At 35.4% G+C, this 20,032-nt stretch overlaps 1 protein-coding gene across 4 annotated transcripts in view; it reads right to left on the reverse strand.

Moving 5' to 3' along the window:
* Window positions 1-20,032, reverse strand: part of ICA1L (islet cell autoantigen 1 like) — a 49,327-nt gene that overhangs the window by 11,000 nt on the left and 18,295 nt on the right. For all 4 annotated transcript variants that reach the window (XM_012738950.3, XM_076005831.1, XM_012738949.2 and 1 more), the window contains exons 2-9: window positions 18,397-18,565; window positions 15,240-15,312; window positions 12,209-12,332; window positions 10,542-10,740; window positions 6,226-6,351; window positions 4,666-4,764; window positions 2,979-3,061; window positions 708-751 (exon numbers count right to left, since the gene is read on the reverse strand). In XM_012738950.3, the coding sequence (XP_012594404.1) occupies window positions 708-751; window positions 2,979-3,061; window positions 4,666-4,764; window positions 6,226-6,351; window positions 10,542-10,740; window positions 12,209-12,332; window positions 15,240-15,312; window positions 18,397-18,558 (910 nt within the window). In that variant the 5' untranslated portion in view covers window positions 18,559-18,565. The remainder of the gene's footprint in view (window positions 1-707; window positions 752-2,978; window positions 3,062-4,665; window positions 4,765-6,225; window positions 6,352-10,541; window positions 10,741-12,208; window positions 12,333-15,239; window positions 15,313-18,396; window positions 18,566-20,032) is intronic.

Consider the following 20,032-nt stretch of genomic DNA (forward strand, 5'->3'; position numbering starts at 1 on the left):
CTGTGTTCCCTTGAAAGTTAAAGGCTTTCACATTCTAAAGCCTATTCTTTCCTTGGTGGACCTGTTCTATTCTATACTCTCTGATAGCCCATTTTAATTCGTTCTGCCTGATCCCCATGCCTCTGACACTCTCACTCAATGGATGTTCATTTTACATTGAGTGAATGGATATGGCAATAGATAAATCTATCTTTAGCCCCAATATCTCTGGTAAGGTAGGCATAAATGACTCATATTTCAGATGAGGCAACTGGGAGAGGCATAAATGATATGTTTTAAAAAGCCAGAATTCAAACTTAGATTTTTCTGGTTCCAAAACACATATACTGTTTTACCACAGTGATTCAAATATATGTTGACTGTATATATAATATGTATTTATTTTTTAAAATAAGAACATGAATTTAAGTATGAGAGAAAACTCAAAACTCAGTCATGTAACCCTAAAAAATGGATTTCTGCATCTAACACCATCTATCTTTGAGAAGGCCAGATTCCTTAAGGAAGACTATTAGACCCTCTAATTCGGTACTCTTCAAAAGAGAACTAAAAAGTGTTTGTCTAGAAGAGACTTATAAAGTTACTTGCTTAACATGTTTTTTTAAGTGAATGGGTTTAATACCCATAATCTCTTTTAAAGGGCTGTGATAAACTGTTTTGACAGTTTAAAATGTGACCATTTCAAAGTAATTAATTTACTGTCTTACCTGGTTCACTCCCTAAGCTCGCTTCCTCATCTGACAAAACTAACCTGAAGTAAAAACAAAACAGAAATGCATTGATTTTGGTTAAAATACATTTGGTATTCATATTCTTCAAATAGTTTTATATGGCTTAAAAAATGTTAACTCAGGAGACATAAAATTGTTGTCCAGTAGATCTCCTAAAATCTGTCTAAGTGAATTTCCTACTTCTATAGATCTATATAGACAAAGGAAACCGTTCACCCTTTATTCTTTCAATAAACATTTACTGAGTACCTACAAAGTACCAGGCATCATGCTCAGCATTGTAGGCACTGCGCCAAGTACTATATGTTCGAGAACTTCCATCACCAAAGGAGTATGAAGTTTTTCATTTTCAAGCACTGATGGGTTTTGTTCAAAAACACTTGAGAACTAAATTGAAGGAATGAAAAACTCCAGAAAAAATGAGGTACTTTATTTTGAACAACAAAATGTATGCAAAAGAAGATACATTAATCTAAAATATTCTCTATCAATACTAATTTTGGATATTTATAGCATCCATCTGATGTATTAATAATAGTAAAAAGTAAGACAAAAAAATTGAGCACAAATTTAGTCATACCTGGGGCATAACCTCACAATTACTAGTATTGGAGGTTATTTTTAATAAGTCTTTAAAGACACTAAAAAGCCATACAGTGTTTATTTGCAAATACTGCAAAAATAAACCTACAGAGGAAAGAAATACTTATGACTTGGAATGTAATTTTCAATGACAGTTGTTATGTACATGGTTTTTTTTAAAGAACTTGGATGGGAGAGAAGGTGATGTGCTTGCCAGTATGTTAACTCAAAAAGTAGCTCTCATAAGGCTGAAGATGAGTGAGAAGATTTTGAATAAAACTTTTATGAAATGTGAAAATGGAAAAAATTTACTAAATTAATATAGTTCATGTACATATGATTTTAAATGTCAATGTATAACTAAGTTATTAAGTTTAATTTATAGTAGATATTTGCTGATTTATAAACATATTTGATAAGTTTAATTTCTAACTAGATGTTCAATAAATGTTGATCCTAAAACATTTATATATTCAAGTTTGCCAAAAAATTAGTTTGGATTTCCCCATAGGGAAAATAGGAGAAATGTCCTATATTCAGGATCACCTTTTACTGAACAATATATAGTTTGTCACTGTTTGGCCCTTATTTCTGAGTTTGTTGTTATACTTAGTACAGTTTGGTTAAAAGGAGAATTAAGTGGCAGCTCTGAAAGAAAAACAAAAGAATGATGTAATAAAAGGGAAACAGTCAACATAAAAAATTGTACATGGCAAGAGCCCCTTTCAGGTTATCAGTCCCAGTCCCATCTGTGTTATTTTGGAGGCAGAGTTTTAATAGTTTGTCTTACAGCTGCTGGCACCTGTCCCTTTCTTCTCTCCAGCCGCCCCTTCTGGGAGTCACTAGAAGTACTTGTGGCTCTTAATACAAGGCTCAGTCTCCTAAATGGCAGAATCTGGAGTAATACTCCAATCTGTTTGGTACTCATGTCATCTCCTTTGCCTGCCATGTTAAAAATGGAAGGAAAAAAACAAAACTATAAGGCTTCGAAACAAACTGATAAGGTCTGAGTTTGTCCCCACCAAAACTCATGTTGAAATGTGATCTCAACCCCAGTGTGGCAGTGTTGGGAGGTGAGGCCTAGTGGGAAATGTTTGGGTCATGGCAGCAGTTGCAGATCCCTCCATGAGTGGTTTGGTGCTGTTCTCACAGTTGTAAGTTCTCATTCTCATGAGATTGGATTAGTTTTCTTGGGGATATTCCCCTGAGAGTGGGTTGTTATAAAGCCAGAATGCCCCTTAGATTTTGCTCCTTTGCAAGTATCTGCTTTCCTTTTGACCTTCTCTGCCATTTTATAACACAGCATGAAAGCCTTTGCCAGAACCTAGGGCCATGCCTTTGAACTTCCCAGTCAGCAGAACCATGAGCTATAAGAAATAAACCTCTTTCCTTTATAAATTACCCAGTCTCAGGTATTGCTATAGAAACACAAAATGGGCTAAGACAGGAGTCCCCAACCTTTTTGGCACCAGGGACTGTTTTCATGGAAGACAATTTTTCTATGGAGGGTGGTTATGCCAGCCAAGGGGAGCCATTGTAATTTTTGTTTTTTTCTTCAATTTTTAACATTGCAGGCAAAGGAGATGACATGAGTACCAATGTGAATATACAATTATACAATATAAAATTATACAATAACATAATGTATAATTTATGCCTGCTTACTTATTGAGATTTTCAGTAAGAAAATTGTCTTCCATTTGTTCTTTGTGGTCTTCGGTAAGCTTGCTTGGCATGTTTTGTAGTTGCTAAGGATAAGAAATTCAATGTTAAGTAGATGGGAAAAAATCTGTTTCTCTCTCCAAACAAAATGAGAATAAAAATTCTAAAGAACAATATAAAATAGGCATAGTTTTGAACTAGAGAGTGAGAGAGATGGAAAATGTATGCTAATATAATTTGAACTGAACCTCATGTACTTATTTATCCTGGCTGCCTCTGGGATCCTCACACACTGTGATGTGGGCTTGCCACAGGTTGGTTTAACAAATTTGTGACAGGCCTAAAGACTTAAACTGTGTCACTAGCCTGCATTGCAATGCCCTAAATATAGTTAAAATTTTCAACTTCATTTCTGAGCAGAAATTGGATCTAAATACACAGTATGCTATACAGTAAAACATTTATTATAGAAAAAGTAAAAAATAAAAGATAACCTAATTCAAGGGCATCTTTTGAGCTGCAAGATGCCATATCAGAACATAACTTAAAAATGCATCCCAAGGCCGGGCGCTGTGGCTCACGCCTGTAATCCTAGCTCTTGGGAGGCCGAGGCGGGCGGATTGCTCAAGGTCAGGAGTTCAAAACCAGCCTGAGCAAGAGCGAGACCCCGTCTCTATTATAAATAGAAAGAAATTAATTGGCCAACTGATATATATATAAAAAATTAGCCGGGCATGGTGGCGCATGCCTGTAGTCCCAGCTACCCGGGAGGCTGAGGCAGAAGGATCACTGGAGCCCAGGAGTTTGAGGTTGCTGTGAGCTAGGACGCCACGGCACTCACTCTAGCCTGGGCAACAAAGCGAGACTCTGTCTCAAAAAAAAAAAAAAAAAAAAAAAAAAGCATCCCAAACTCTGGGAATATATGGTTACGAGATACGAAACCATTACCAGTACCACATCCAGCTTGAACAAACCAACCAGCAACACTTTCAAGTTTTATTGAAAATAAGGCAGAACGCTAAGTTAAAAGGTACTGAAACCTAGCCTACCAGAATTGAAGAAATGATTATCACCATGTGACTGCTGGATAAGCCATATGCAAAGAAGGTGACAGGAAGATATGGAAATGTTAAAAGCATTATAGCCAAAGAGCACCTTTCACTTGAGTTACAGAAAGAGCTGATCTAACACGTTAGTCTCTTCAGCTGCAATCACACATACACAATCGTCACAACTGGTATAATTTTGGTATCATGAACACCATCTGTGACATCAATGTAAAAATAAAACAAAGAAATTTTTCTTTAACTTCTAAAATTGACAGGTAGGTAATTTGGTCATTTTTGAGAACATATGACCACTTTCAATCACTTGTTCTTCTTAAGTTTTTCCTTTCCACAGCTTTTTCTTGTGTCCTTTGCATTTTGATTTTCTTTTTAAGTTTCTCCCTCTTTTTTTTCCCTGTCCTACTCATTTCTCGAGCCTGCCAGCAGTGTTCTCACTCATGTATTTTAGTGTTGCTGGCAGCATTTGGAACCAGGGAAGTACTGATCCTTGGCTAAAGGAGTACAGAAGAATGTTTCCCAATGTTTTACACATTTGAAATTAGGCTTAGCAAAAAATAGTTTCGGTGATATCACCCCAATGAAGTGTAATACATTTAAACAAGAGAACATGGAAATAAATGTACCTTCAGAGCTACAAAATCATAGGGATGAAAGCCCATACAGGCCTTGTGGATTTGGGACATCATTCGAGCTGTTTTCTCCCAGAATCCAAGCAGTGTTCTCTGCAGAAAAAGAAAAGGTGACACTATAATTCTGCTTCTCCTCTCTGACTTTTAAGTGCTGTATTTCCTCACTAGTGTAGTAGAGGAATAGTTGCCAAATAAGAAGCTGGAACTAAATTCAAGTTTCAGGAACCAGAAAGCACTTCAAATAGTAATTTTGCACAAGAACTGGCATCTGTGGAGAGGGAGGGACAAGGGAAACAGGGCAGGGAAAGAACTGGCACGTGTGTCTGCATGTGCCCATCTGTATACAGCACTAGAATGCACACTGAAGCCACCTAGAGTGTGACTGCCACTAAGAGAATGAAAACCAAGGGATTAGAATACCGGGGGTATACAATAGAGAAATGTTAAAAACACAAAAATGCCAATCTCTATAGAAGCAAGAACATATGTGTAATCATTATGTTGATAAGCATATATAAGCATTTTTTTAATTGGAGAAAAATAACATTTACCTCTAAATTTGATCCTTCTTCTAAGGTTCAAGAAAAATTTGCCAAAAAATGTGTTCTCAAGCTAACAAGTAATTGGGAATTTTACTTACTGCCTTGGGGTTCCTGTTTAAAGTGAAGGGGATGAGTGGAGAGAACAAAGGAGAATTAAACTAATTAAACTAATAACTAAATGAAACTAATAGCCATGTTTCAGGTGGTATGCTACACAGATGGTCATGTACTTTTATTTTCAAGAGCACCCCTTCTTGATTCCCGAATTCCATAATACTGAACTAAACTAGGTAGATTCCCTAAAAGCAGGAGTGAATATCCATTTCCTTTAATTTATTACTCTTTTCTTACATAAGTACAGTTTATTCTATTTTTCTATTTATGAATATATGTTAAAATCAGTAACTGCTACTTATTGATATCTAACTTTTTCATTGTATGTGTGATTTGAGATAATATAAGCACAAGTGAGACTTCTGAGGTTAAAGTGATAGGGGATGGCAACTTAGCAAAATGAAAAGAATAAACAACCTAGAATTAGAAAACTTAGTTTTTTAAGCCCAACATTGCCATTTACTTTAATTCTCATAGGTTTCGCATTCCGCATCATAAAATGACAAAAAAGTTTTCAAACTTTTGGGGCCACAGCACTTTTGCTTAAAATGAAATTGTATGTAGAAGCTCAAAATCAGAAGTGCAGCAGCTCTGGTTGAACCAGGGCTAATGGGCCTTAAACTTTGCCTTCTCAACATTCCCCTTTTCAATCTCAGATGGTCCCTAAGTCTCTCTCCTAGGATACCAAGGAGAATAGCTACAGGAGTAGACAATCTCTAAGGTCCTTTTCAGTTTAGAACTTTATGATTCTCTGTCATAACCTAAATAAATCAATTATAACAGAGTCAGAGGAATCTAATCAATTATATAATTTTTTTGTACCCTTTAGACAACTTTTAAAAAGGAATCTCACCACTCATCTTTACTGCAAGGACATGCTGACCATGGAGGTGGGTACCTGGTAGGTAGTGAGTGAATGAGATAGCATATTGCAGCGACTAGCTCCAAGTAAATCCACTTTCTGACAAACATCCATCTTTAACTTGTCAAAAGAAGCTTTGCTATTTCTCACTTGGATCTGTACCTGCAATCACAAAAATGCCAATTGGTGTTGCCAATAATACAGAGACATAAATAACATACAGGTGCATAATAAATATTTACCATATATTTATAATAAGTATTGATAATAATACATATTTTCAAGCATAAAGTATAATACAGTAGACTAATTCCTTTTTCCCTATATTATTATTTCATGAGTAATGATAAAGATTTTGGCTATTTTTAGTAATTGTAGGAGATTCTTTCCAGCAGATATCTTTATGTTGAAAAGGTATGAGATAATAGATGGAAAGTGTATAGTTAAGACAAAAATTTCCAAATAAAAAGAAATATCTAAAACTATGCATGGGTAGTATTTAGCTAAGAGAAGAAGAATAAATGGAAAGGGGGCCTAGTTAAAATGTTGAGAAACATTAGTAATAGTTCAGAATCAGGCCAGGTGCAGTGTGGCTCATGCCTGTAATCCTAGCACTTTGGGAGGTCAAGGTGGGAGGACTGCTTGAGGCCAGGAGTTTGATACCACCCTAAGCAACAGTGAGACCCATGTCTCTACAAAAAATAGAAAAATTAGCTGGGTGTGGTGGCACACGGCTGTAGTCCCAGCTACTTGGGAGGCTGAGCAGGGGATCACCTGAGCCCAGAAGTTTGAGGTTGCAGTGAGCTATGATGAGGCCACTGCACTCCATCCTGGGCGACAGAGCAAGACCCTGTCTCAAAAAAAAAAAATTTTTTTTTTCAGAATCATGGAGATATTTACAAATTTCAATAGAGGCTTATTATATTTCTTAGATGTATGGTGAGTCATATGTGATCAGGTAGTGTGCATACTCAACTTTCAAATACATTCATTCATTCATTCAACAAATATTTACAAGGTAGCTATTAAGTTCAAGGCATGGTTCTAGGCACTAGCATTGTTTTGTGGTCAACAAAACAATGTTATTCCCCACCATCCTCAGGTAGAGAAGCACAGGGGAAAAATTAAATAAATATACAAGATAATCTCAGGTTGCAAAGGTAGCAAATAAGTGAACAGCAATGGGTGACTACTTTTAATAAAATATTAACAATCACAGAAGTCCTTGGTGAGATCATGTATAATGTTTGAACTGGGACAGAAAAATGATGAGTAGGCCATGGTAAGACCCTGGGGTGACCATTCTAGGACCAAGCACAAATAAGGACAAAGGTAGGCCAGGTGGCTCATGCCTGTAGTCCCAGCACTTTGGGAGGCCAACATGGGAGGACTGCTTGAGCCCATGAGTTTGAAGACCAGCTTGGGCAATGTAGCAAGACTCTATCTCTCTCTAAAAAAATTTAAAAATAAATAAATAATTTTAAAAGGTCCTGAGAGTGGGAGGGGGTAAAGAGCTTGACACATTTGAAAAACAGGAAGAAAGAAGGTAGAGCATATCTTTCCTGGAGCATAGGAAGTAAGTACAAAATGAGGCTGCCAGAGGGACCAGGTATCAGACCATGCAGGGCTTTTTGGGTCCAGACAGAGATATGAATTGTATTCTTTTTTTTTTTTTTTTTTTTTTTTTTGAGACAGAGTCTCACTTTGTTGCCCAGGCTAGAGTGAGTGCCATGGCGTCAGCCTAGCTCACAGCAACCTCAGACTCCTGGGCTCAAGCGATCCTACTGCCTCAGCCTCCCGAGTAGCTGGGACTACAGGCATGCGCCACCATGCCCGGCTAATTTTTTCTGTATGTATTAGTTGGCCAATTAATTTTCTTTCTATTTATGGTAGAGACGGGGTCTCGCTCTTGTTCAGGCTGGTTTTGAACTCCTGACCTTGAGCAATCCACCCGCCTCGGCCTCCCAGAGTGCTAGGATTACAGGCGTGAGCCACCGCGCCCGGCCTTGTATTCTTTTTTTAAAAATTGAGGTAAAATTCACATCACATGCAATTAACCATATTAAAGTATACAATTCAGTGGCATTTAGAGCATTCACAATGTTGTGCAACCATTCCCTTAGATTGTATTCTTATTGACAAAGATTGTAAAGCAGATAGAATAAGAGGTTGCTGTGGCCTGAGGCCATATGTTCACCTACTTTATAGGGGAATTGTGTGTAATCCACAAGGCAAACCACTTACAACAGCTGGCACACAGTAAAGGCTCCAACAGTATTAAATATTATGATTTTTATTATGGATTCTAAAAATATTTATTAAATAAAGGAATAAATGAATTTTATTATTCATATATGATAAATTTAGAGGATATAATTTATAATGAGTTTATTTAGCAAAAACATGTATCCATATATAGATAGTTGCTTACAGTGTTTATGGTCACACTATATTGTAGCAGAATGAAAAATCTGATAACTTTTACTTTTTCTTTTAATTAATAATCATTTACCTGAGTTTATTACTTAAATTACATTTTTTGTCTCTCAGTAATAAATTATTTTCTTCCTGGAAACAAATCTCAAAAGTCCAGGTAAGCAGAGTAATTAGACCTATTATGAGGCGATAACAAATTTTTTTTTTTAATGAGACAGAGTCTCACTTTGTTGCCCAGCCTAGAGTGAGTGCTGTGGTGTCAGCCTGGCTCACAGCAACCTCAATCTCTTGGGCTCAAGCTCAGCCTCCCAAGTAGCTGGGACTACAGGTATGTGCCACCATGCCTGGCTAGTTTTTTGTATATATATTTTTAGTTGGTCAATTAATTTCTTTCTATTGTTAGTAGAGACGAAGTCTTGCTCAGGCTGGTTTCGAACTCCTTACCTCAAGCACTCCACCCATCTCGGCCTGCGATAACAAATTAATAAAAAAAAGTTGATGGTATGGAGATGCCAAAGAGTAAAAACAAAAGTGTGACAACCTTTTGTACTTCAACTAAAATCTTCAACTGAAACAGGAGCCGCACCTCTCACCTCTCACAAGAATCAACTCATGGTGGATAACAGACTTAAACCTAAGGCATGAAACAGTAAGAATTCTAGCAGAAAATGTTGGAAAAACTCTTACAGACATTGGCCTAGGCAAAGAATTTATGAAGAAGACCTCAACGGCAATCACAGCAACAACAAAAATAAATAAGTGGGACGTGATCAAATTAAAAAGCTTCTGCACAGCCAAGGAAACTATCCTGAGAGCAAACAGACAACATACAGAATGGGAGAAAATATTCACATGCTACACATCTGATAAAGGGCTGATAACTAGAATCTACATAGAACTCAGGAAAATCAGCAAGCAAAAAATCAAACAACCCCATTAAAAAATGGGCAAAGGACATGAACAGAAACTTTTTCAAGAGAAGACAGACTAATAGTCAAGAAATATATGAAAAAATGCTCAACATCTCTAATCATCAGGAAAATGTAAATCAAAACTACAATGAGATATCACTTAACTCCAGTGAGCATGGCTTTCATTAAAAAGTCCCAAAACAATAGATGTTGGTGTGGATGTGGAGAGACAGGAACACTCATACACTGCTGGTGGGACTGCAAACTAGTACAACCTCTGTGGAAAGTAATATGGAGATACCTCAAAGAGCCACAAGTAGAGCTACCATTTGATCCAGCAATCTCATTACTGGGCATCTACCCAAAGGGAAAAAGGACATTCCATAAATAAGACATTTCCATTCAAATGTTTATAGCAGCACAATTCACAATTGCAAAGATGTGGAAACAACCCAAGTGCCCATCAATACATGAGTGGATTAATGAAATTTGGTATATGTATACCATGGAGTACTACTCAGCTATAAAAACAATGGTGATCTAGCACCTCTTGTATTATACTGGATAGAGCTGGAGTCCATTTTAGTAAATGAAGTATCACAAGAATGGAAAAACAAGCACCACATGTACTCACCATCAAATTAGTATTAACTGATCAAAACTTATGTGCACATATAGTAGTAACATTCATCAGGTGTAGGGTAGGTGGAAGGGGGGGAGGAGAGGATGGGTATATTCACACTGAATGGGTGCAGTGTGCACCATCTGGGGGATGGACATGCTTGAAGCTCTGGCTCAGGGAGGGCAAAGGCAACACATGTAATCTATACATTTGTACCCCTGTAATATGCTGAAATAAAAAATAAATAAAATCTTTAAAACAACCAAGAATTTGTAATAAAACATACATTTCTCAAAAATAGTCTGACATTTTATGATCTTGATTAAATTATTCTGTGGAAGTTCCATATTTTATATATCAAGGAAAAGGATAAATTTTCATACTTTTCTGAATTTTTCCATTTGTTTCAAGGTGTCTGGGTCCAGTTCTTGGGATACATCTTTCATCCACAGCAGAGCTCCTCTGTATTCTGTGCGTGCCTGCTCCATTCGATTGATTGTCATCAAGGTATCAGATACTGCCCTCTGACTGAATGTTGCTACTTCTTGCTTAAGACGAGAAAGGGGAGTACACAGGGCCAATCTAATAGGAGAGAGGTAAAGATCAGAGGGTTGTACAAATATAAGTAAAAAAAAAACAAAGATTTAAACTAATCATAAAGCATATTTGCTATCCAGATGACTCTACAAATAAAAAATTATTATATTAAGATGCCTAAGGGGATTTAGAAAGCAAACAAGGATCATGTAGCCAACTTTGAAGTATTAATAAAGACGTGCCTATACCTCCCCCTTTTTGTTATGTTAGGAAATATATAGATTTTTGCAACACTTTGGATGTTAATCCGTGTATAAATAACCTACCAAGTAAATGTGCCATTTAGAAAAGAGTTTTGAGGGTAACAGAATCTGCATTCGTAAAGCATAATATAATTAATAGAAAGCCTTTCATTTGACAAGTTAAGGGGAAACCTGGATTTAGAAGACAAGATAAAAGGCTAAAGAACTAATGAGTATGGATGGAGTCCTTAGCAGCTGAGGACAAAGACAAAAAAACAAATATTTAAGAAATATAAATTAAATCCAACCCTTTTACTCTGCTTTTGACTTAATTGTAGGTCCCTGCACTATCTCTGTCATTTCCTTCAGGATGGACTTTTACACTGATGTGATGTTTCAGAATAAAGCCACTTACACTGGACATCATCATTACAGGCTGATAAGGGCTGTTTTTATTTTTCTTCTGAAATACAAAGATTTGGGCTATTTTTATTAATTACAGGAAATTCTCTGAAGCAAGTTTCTTTGTATTAAAGCATTGTGAAATAACAAATGGAAAGTATGTAATTAAGAAAAAATTGGGCCAATCACAGTGGCTCATGCCTGTAATCCCAGCATTTTGGGAGGCCAAGGCAGGAGGATTGCTTGAGATCAGGAGTTCAAGACCAGCCTGAGCAACAAAGCAAGACCTCAATCTGTATAAAAATATTTAAAAATTAGCCAGGCATGGTGGTATGCACCATAAGCCCAGCTACTCAGGAGGCTGAGGAAGGAGGATTAATCACTTGAGCCCAGGATTTGAGGTTGCAGTGAACTATGATCATGTTATTACATTCCAGCCTGGGTGACAGAATAAGATCCAATCTCTAAAAAAACAAAAAACAGAAGAAAATATTTCTTCCACTTAAAAAGAAAAGTCCCAATATATTCATAGATAGTATAGTATCAAAAAAGTAAAAGAAAACAATGGAAATATACATATTTAAATTAAAATGTTAACCATTCTGTGACTGTTACATCAAACTACTTGAGAACTATAAATACAGGACTAAAGGCTATTCCTAGGAATAAAACATCAATCTTTAATTATTTTGAATACAAAATTAATAATTAAGAGTTAGGTATCAAAAAAGTTATACTGCAATATATTTCTCTCTTCTTCTAACCCTTTATTGGAATGATCAGTGACCTTTGCAAATACGAAAATTTAAGTACACATGTCAAAATGTCATTTGCCTACAGATTTAAGGTTAAGAAAAACCATGGTAAACCTTTGCTTGGCTGAAGAACAGAGTGCCTTGCCAGTGGCATCCATCATTTTGCCAGCTTGCGTTGCATCCCGTTCTGCTTGAAACTTTAAAAAGAGCCCTAGCTCATTTTCTTCCTCTGATATAACTAGGGAAAAAAATTACAGTATAGTTAATTGTTTCATTTCATCATTTGTTTAAAATACACACACAACTAAAATTCTCACAGCAATAACTCTCTATACTAAGATTTACTTGGAGGAGGAAGAGGAGAAATTTATTTCTAAAATACAAATTCCTGGGCTCTGTTTCCAGAGATTTCGATGTTACAGGTCTGGGTTTCTTGCTTTTTACAAGCACTCCAGATGGTTTTGATGCAGTGAATGCATGGATCTTGCTTTGAGAAAGACTAATCTTTAGTGACAGAAAACCCTTAAAGCTACAAAATAAAACAAAGCCGCAAATAATGCATTTTCAAATGTGTAGAGATGCATTTTAGGATCATTGTCTCTTACAAAGTAACAATTTGTTTCCTATTTAAACTAGTTAACTCATTCTTGATTCCCATCCTGGCTTCAGTTTCCCGTGCTTAGTATCCCAGACCCACAGCTGTCCACAATTTTGCAACAGCAACCCTAAAAGTTGTCATCTGGTACGCTGCTACTCAAAGTGTGGCCGTGGACCAGTGTTGATCCAGAATCCTCTGTTATCAGCCTATGACAAGATAAGTAAAGAAACTGAGAATAACTGCATAGAGACTTTTTACACATTTGCCTGAGCATTTCACATTTGTTGAATCTATTAATTTTAAACGTGAGCTTATATTTTCATGCCTTTTTATTTCATTTTTCCAAAAATTCATTTTTAAGTATCAGTTTATAAGAGATTGAAAGTATAATAAACCACAAAACAAAAAACTGGTCTTTCGCCACACGTTAAGAAATACTGATCTAATGTAAGGTGACCCCCTAAACCACATTAAGACTAGTAAGCAGGGAAAGCCCGTAAAGTGTTCCAACTATAAGCTTTTAAAGTGAACAAAATGACAACAATGTCATGCCTAATTTCACCCTAATTCAATGATAGAAAAATTGAAGTCATAAACTGAAAGGGAAGTCCCTGGGTACCTCTAAGGCTACGGTAGAACTCAGGCCTTCTCACTTGTTGGCCTCCCATTCCCACTGTTCCCCCTCTCATGCCTACAAGGGTGACACGACCCAAGGGGAACATGATGGTGTTATGAGGAAGAGTGTCTACACATTGTCATTGTGTAGTATCATCTTTAATAAAACCATGTGCTATATTACGCACAACTAACCTGAGGCAGACTGGATGGGATTTGGGGAGATGTCAATTTAACATTCTGATTACTTGAGAGATGTATGAATCAGAACTTCATAATACATATTCAATGAAAACTACTAGAAAAAATATTCATTTGTGTATGATGATTCAGAAAGTCCTCTGAGAACTTGAAATACTTCATTATCAAGTATCAATTGAACGTAAACCATCATTGAGCCATACCTTTATCAATGTACAAAGGACAGGAGATGAGGCTGCATTTGTGCTGTTTCTGTGTTGGGACCTGCCTATCAAATTCTACAGAGAACCCACCCTGATGTGTTCTTCACCCTGTCAAGTGATTCCCATAAAGATTTATAGCACCGGACTAACCTACTGCATTTGACTGATGTTATTCCTAACAGAAGATGTATTAACACAAGTCTCTAAGAAAGCATATATTTATATATAATCTCAAAGAGAAAGTACACAATGAAATCTATTTATGTGTATCTCCTCCTTATCCTGAAATACTCCACCAGAGTGCTAAAAGATCTAGTGATGTCAAGGCAAAATCAAACAAACTTGCCGGTGTTTCTTCACATTTCCATTTCTATCAAACCACATCCTTGGTCCAATGGTTGGGATGGCCTTTTATCACTTGGTACAATATTTAATATCCTTAGTAATATAACCCTAAATTTCCTTTACTCCTTTATCCTCCCATTGGTTTCAATGACAAACTCTTCTGCCCATGCAGGCAGTTCTCAATCTTTAAGCTCATTCCCTGGACTCCAAATCTCTTCTTTTCTCCAAATGCTCAACTTCTATAAACCCTCTTTTAAACGTGATTCCCATCTATGGAGTTGCCTTTATCCATTGAGGTAATATATAGTTATTTTTCACTCCTAGGAATTAAAGGTTATATCACTATTCTGAACTCAATTACATACTATTTGTATCATCTCTTGTTTTGTTACAAAAAGTTGTGTGTCTATTTCCTCGGGAAAAGCACATACATAACCTTGCACATGGCAGGTACTCAAAAAATACTTGAATGATCATGCTTTATTGGAATTGTTTCTCTAATAGGATAATATTTAAGCCTAGATTATAAAGCAATGATATTAATTTACATAGCTACACAAAAAAAGCATTCATTAGAGGAGAATCCAACAAAGGCAGGATGCTGAGAAGGAATAACCAGAAGGAGGGAAACCAGGGAAGCCAAGTGAAGGAAATCTATCAAGGAAGAAGGATAATCAACTGTGTTTAATGATGTGATAAGCCACATAACTGGCCATTGGATTTAGCTCTTCATGAACTTGACAAGAGAAGTATGGTGGAGTAGTGGGGATGAAAACTTGACTGGAATGAGTACAAGAGAAAGTGGAAGGAAAGGAATGGAGACCATGCAAGCAGATAATTACATCAATTTTTTCTATAAAAAGGAGCACAGGAATGGGACGTTAACTGCAAGGGCAAGTCAGGGTCATGAGAGTTTGTATGTGATGGAAGCAAATAGATTTAAGACTCTGGAAGGGAAAACTGAGAATCAGAAAAATGAATCTGTGTCAGAGGATTTGATGAACTGAAGAAAAAAGATAGATACTGGGGGCTTTGAGAACAGGTCACCATAAATATTCATATTTTGCCATATGAAACTATCCACAAAATAGTTCCGCTACTTTTACATTAAATCTTTCATTTTCAAAAATGTAAGCTAATATTTATTTTAAATGAGAATTATCAGATATCTATGATTTCATACCATTGAGTCTCAGCTGATATTTTTCCACTATCTTCAGAAGTTCAGTGCATGTCTCTTGAATGGAGTGGAAAACCTTGAAATATAAATTTTATTAGGACAATTTAAAGAACCATAAATATAAAATATCTGTTATAAGCACTTCGAATGCGTAACATTTTTTTGTAAGTATTATGTCTCTTTTATAAATATTATGTCTATTTTCCTTGGCTATGACATACTTCAGTTTTAGTTTTACTTCTGATGGAGAAAGTACATTTAGATTTTCCCCATGAAGGCTGAAAAAAATGGTGATAAATAGATGGGAGCAAATAAAATAACCGTAGAGTTTGTCCTCCTCTCAGCAACAAACCATCTAAATAGCAAAAAGTTAAATCCAATATAAACTGCATCAAATATTACCAACCACAGATGAAAAGAGTATAGATGTCTATGGCCATACCACCCTGAACGCGCCAATGTCATCTGATGTTGGAAGCTAAGCAGGGTCAGGCTTGGTTAGTACTGGATGGGAAAAGAGTGTAAATAACCTCAGGAAGTGTTAACTTGGAGTCTGGCTTTTCTCCAGTATTGGTCTGAGAAAAACAGGTCAGTGAATTTACTATAAAAATTAAATAATGCATTACAACAACAAATATAAATTACTTTTGAATTATTTTTGTTTAGAATTTTCTAGAGATATTAATCCCTTATTACTATTATTGCTAATTGCTAACAGAAAAGAAGTAAAATATCCAGTAGACTTTCATTTCAGAGTTAAGCACATGATCATTTGAGTTGAGGACACAGTATATACATGACATAATTCTTTATAAATATCTATAAATGTAGGTTTTCCCAGAAAAACAAGCCAGCATAGGTTTTAGAGTATAGTCTCCTTCTCAAAAAGTCCTACAATGAAGAATTTTTATGAGACTAGTTTAAAAAGACTTTGGCACTGTGTTGTAATATTGTATTAAGCCCTAACCCTTTGATTATCAAATAAATTCCCAATATCATCAAAAAGTCTGAATATTCTATCTGTGGAGCAGCTTAACTGTTATTTTGATATTTGGTCAAACCTAAGGAAGATTGATAATAAACACTAAAATGTTAAAGGAGGACTAACAGGCTGGGCAAGGTGGCTCACGCCTGTAAACCTAGCACTCTGGGAGGCCGAGGTGGGCAGATTGCTCGAGGTCAGGCGTTCAGAACCAGCCTGAGCGAGAGCGAGACCTCATCTCTACTATAAATAGAAAGAAATTAATTGGCCAACCAATATATATAGAAAAAATTAGCTGGGCATGGTGGCGCATGCCTGTAGTCCCAGCTACTCGGGAGGCTGAGGCAGGAGGATCGCTTGAGCCCAAGAGTCTGAGGTTGCTGTGAGCTAGGCTGACGCCACGGCACTCACTCTAGCCTGGGCAAAAAAGCAAGACTCCGTCTCAAAAAAAAAAAAAAAAGGAGGACTAACCATCAATTTTCCATATAAATTTAGAAATGTTTGAATTGAAATTGATATCCAGATTTGGCAACTTAAAAAGCATGTTTTAAATGCATATGAAAGAAGATTTTAGAAAAGAATACAAAAAAGATAGTTCTACTACGATGAAGTGATTATGGTTGGTTTTTTCCCCATGAGTCTTTGTAAGATTTATATACTATTGATTTTTATTTTTACCATGAAAATATTTTTCATTCTTAAAAAAATAGTACAAGTGTGGGAGAAAGTTCTTGGTTGATTCCAAATATTTGTCTAACGGACAAATTTACTCTGAATATAAAATATATCACCAACAAATAACCTAATAATGTAAAACAATACAAAAACATCACATATTCCCACATATTCCCACTTCTTGGGAATATATCTAGAAATAGTGACACGTTCTCTTAACGTTAAAATATACATCACCTATAATAATAAAGTCCCTTCATTTTTTCACAGTTGTTATTGAATCCTAAGAGGAATACTTATCAACATAAATAGTAAAAGCTTGTTAATTTGTTATCTATTTCCATATTATGACCAAAATATAAGTTTATTTTTTGCAGAATAAAATACTTAGATCAAGACCTATACAATTAGACCTTTATTTTTTTTTTTTTTTTTTTTTTTTTTTTTTTGAGACAGAGTCTCGCTTTCTTGCCCAGGCTAGAGTGAGTGCCGTGGCGTCAGCCTAGCTCACAGCAACCTCAAACTCCTGGGCTCAAGTGATCCTCCTGCCTCAGCCTCCCGAGTAGCTGGGACTACAGGCACAAGCCACCATGCCCGGCTGATTTTTATATATATATATATATTAGTTGGCCAATTAATTTCTTTCTATTTTTTTTATGGTAGAGACGGGGTCTCGCTCAGGTTGGTTTTGAACTCCTGACCTTGAGCAATCCGCCCGCCTCGGCCTCCCAGAGTGCTAGGATTACAGGCGTGAGCCACCGCGCCCGGCCTAGACCTTTATTTTTAAGAATGCCAATATAATGATTATATTCCAAGTGTAACAGAACCTTGCTTGGGAATATTTATAAGGTTTATCTTAAATTAGTGTATGTATATGGAATTAGTTCATCTGCATTTAAAAATTCAGACTTTTTCATTCATTTACATGATATTCTCCTCTAATTATCCCAATTACTTGAAAGTATAAAACATTTATAGGTTTAAGGTTGTTTCATGGCAATTACTTCTTTTATTTAAAATGAAAAACACTCAAAAAAGGCATTATGAAACACTTCAATAAGTGTATTCCTTAATAAAAAGAAAACAAAAACTCTTAACTTTTCTTCATTCACTTTTTGATTTTAATTAATTTATTTCAGTGAGGTATAAGACTTTACATCAAAGTACTACAAAATAGTATGACATGATATATAATGAGTATATGGTTCCAATTGGGAATTTAATTCATTAATGTTTAGCTTAAAAACTGTAACACATGTGCCAGAGAAATTACCTAATTCGTAATTTATCTAATTTAGTAAATACCAATTTTGCACATTCTTAGTTTGTGGGAATTGTGATCTACTATTCAGAGCTCTGATTGGCAGCTGGATACAACTAAACATTCTATTATCAAACTTACATTTATCTCCATAAGCTCTTCAGTGTGAAAGCTTGTCGTAATTCCCCTTGGGGTCCCAAATACAGCCAGTTATATGCCATATACAGAATACTCAAATTTACCTCAAGTTTAGCATCCAGTTCAGCATCAGATGCCACCACGTGCTCATCCTCTTTTTTTCCTGTTGCTTTGATAAAGACCTGTTTAGTTTTCCAGTATTTCTTCTGCATTCTGCTGACTACTGACTGGTTATCTTCTTGTCTGGGTTGCCCAAAGGAATCCATGGAGTGACTACAATGAATAGACTAAAATTAAACTTCTTTAAAAAATCTTCTCAATAATATCTATTTAGCTATTTAATCTAATTGACAAACTGAAAAAATACTAAATAGGATGTTAATGTTCACAAACATGGTAATGTTTACTTTGTGTGAACTAAATTTATATTATAACTTATACAAGAAACAGGCAAAAGATTAATGATACTTATACTAATTTAAGGTTACAAAGGTAATAAAATTTATGATTTTGCAATTATGTCTAAAAACAATTCTATTTGACCTATCTCTATTTATGGATGTTTATTAGTTTCTAATGTTTGCTTTTGTAATAATACTGTAAAATGAACAGACTTATACACATATCTTTATATACTACTATCATTTCCTTATGAAAATTTCCTATAGTTATAATTGTTATGTAAGACAAACACACATTTAATAAATATTCTCAGATATGCAAAGATTCAGATACAGATACATATCCTTTAAACATCACTCAAAGAAATACTTTAATATCCAATAAATCAACAAAAATAAAGACCTTTATTTATAAGGTATGGGAGAAAGATGTTATAAAAGAAATAGAGATGGACATTGTAAACCCTAAACATAAAAATTTATGTCTAACTATTTTTAACATGGTTAACATGACTATATAAGGAAATGGAAATGTGAAAAGTATTTCTTAAGGAGATGTAAAAAGAAGAAATAATAATAAGAGTGTGACTCTAAAGCCCAAATTATTCCAATGAAATGTGGGAGAAGGAACAAAAGAGAGGTACTAAAATATGTGACTCATTCATCACTTCCAGGCACATCAAATAGATACTATTGTATTCTTCATGTTGGTTCACTTTATTTTTATTTTGAAGTAATTACTAATTAAATAAAAATAGCATATCTAATTTCCAAATTACTAGTGGCAAAACAAAAGAGCCAGAGAAACTTTGGCAAATGCAAAAGACAGAGTGGGAAAAACAGGAGTAAGGCAGGCAACACAACACAGTATAAACCAAAATGTCAGAATAAGAACAATAATATCATTTAGTATGATAAATGCAAACTTCTTAAATACAAAGAATCTCAAATCATTAAACCCCAAAATCCAACTATATGCTATTTGAGAACCACCTAACAAAATGACATAGAAATAATAAAAGGTATAGTAGAAGAGATACCAAGTAACTACAAAACAAAATGAAATCAGGATATGATATTAATATTAGACAAAGTAGATTTTAATAAAAAGCATAAAATAGAATAAAGAGAAACTGTAACATCCCCCAAATGGCCACTTTTCCAGATATCCTCTGGATATTGTTCTTTGGATATCCTCCTAGATTCTTGGGCAGGATAGATTAGTCACCATTTAATTGCTGAGCCTTTTATGTTATCCTGGATAACTTGGCTGGATATAATTTGGTATAGAAATAGAGTTTAATCTTGGGTACATAGGGAACTTGGAATTGATATAAGC

Source organism: Microcebus murinus, chromosome 8, assembly GCF_040939455.1.
Source record: "Microcebus murinus isolate Inina chromosome 8, M.murinus_Inina_mat1.0, whole genome shotgun sequence".
Classification (NCBI taxonomy): Eukaryota; Metazoa; Chordata; class Mammalia; order Primates; family Cheirogaleidae; genus Microcebus; species Microcebus murinus.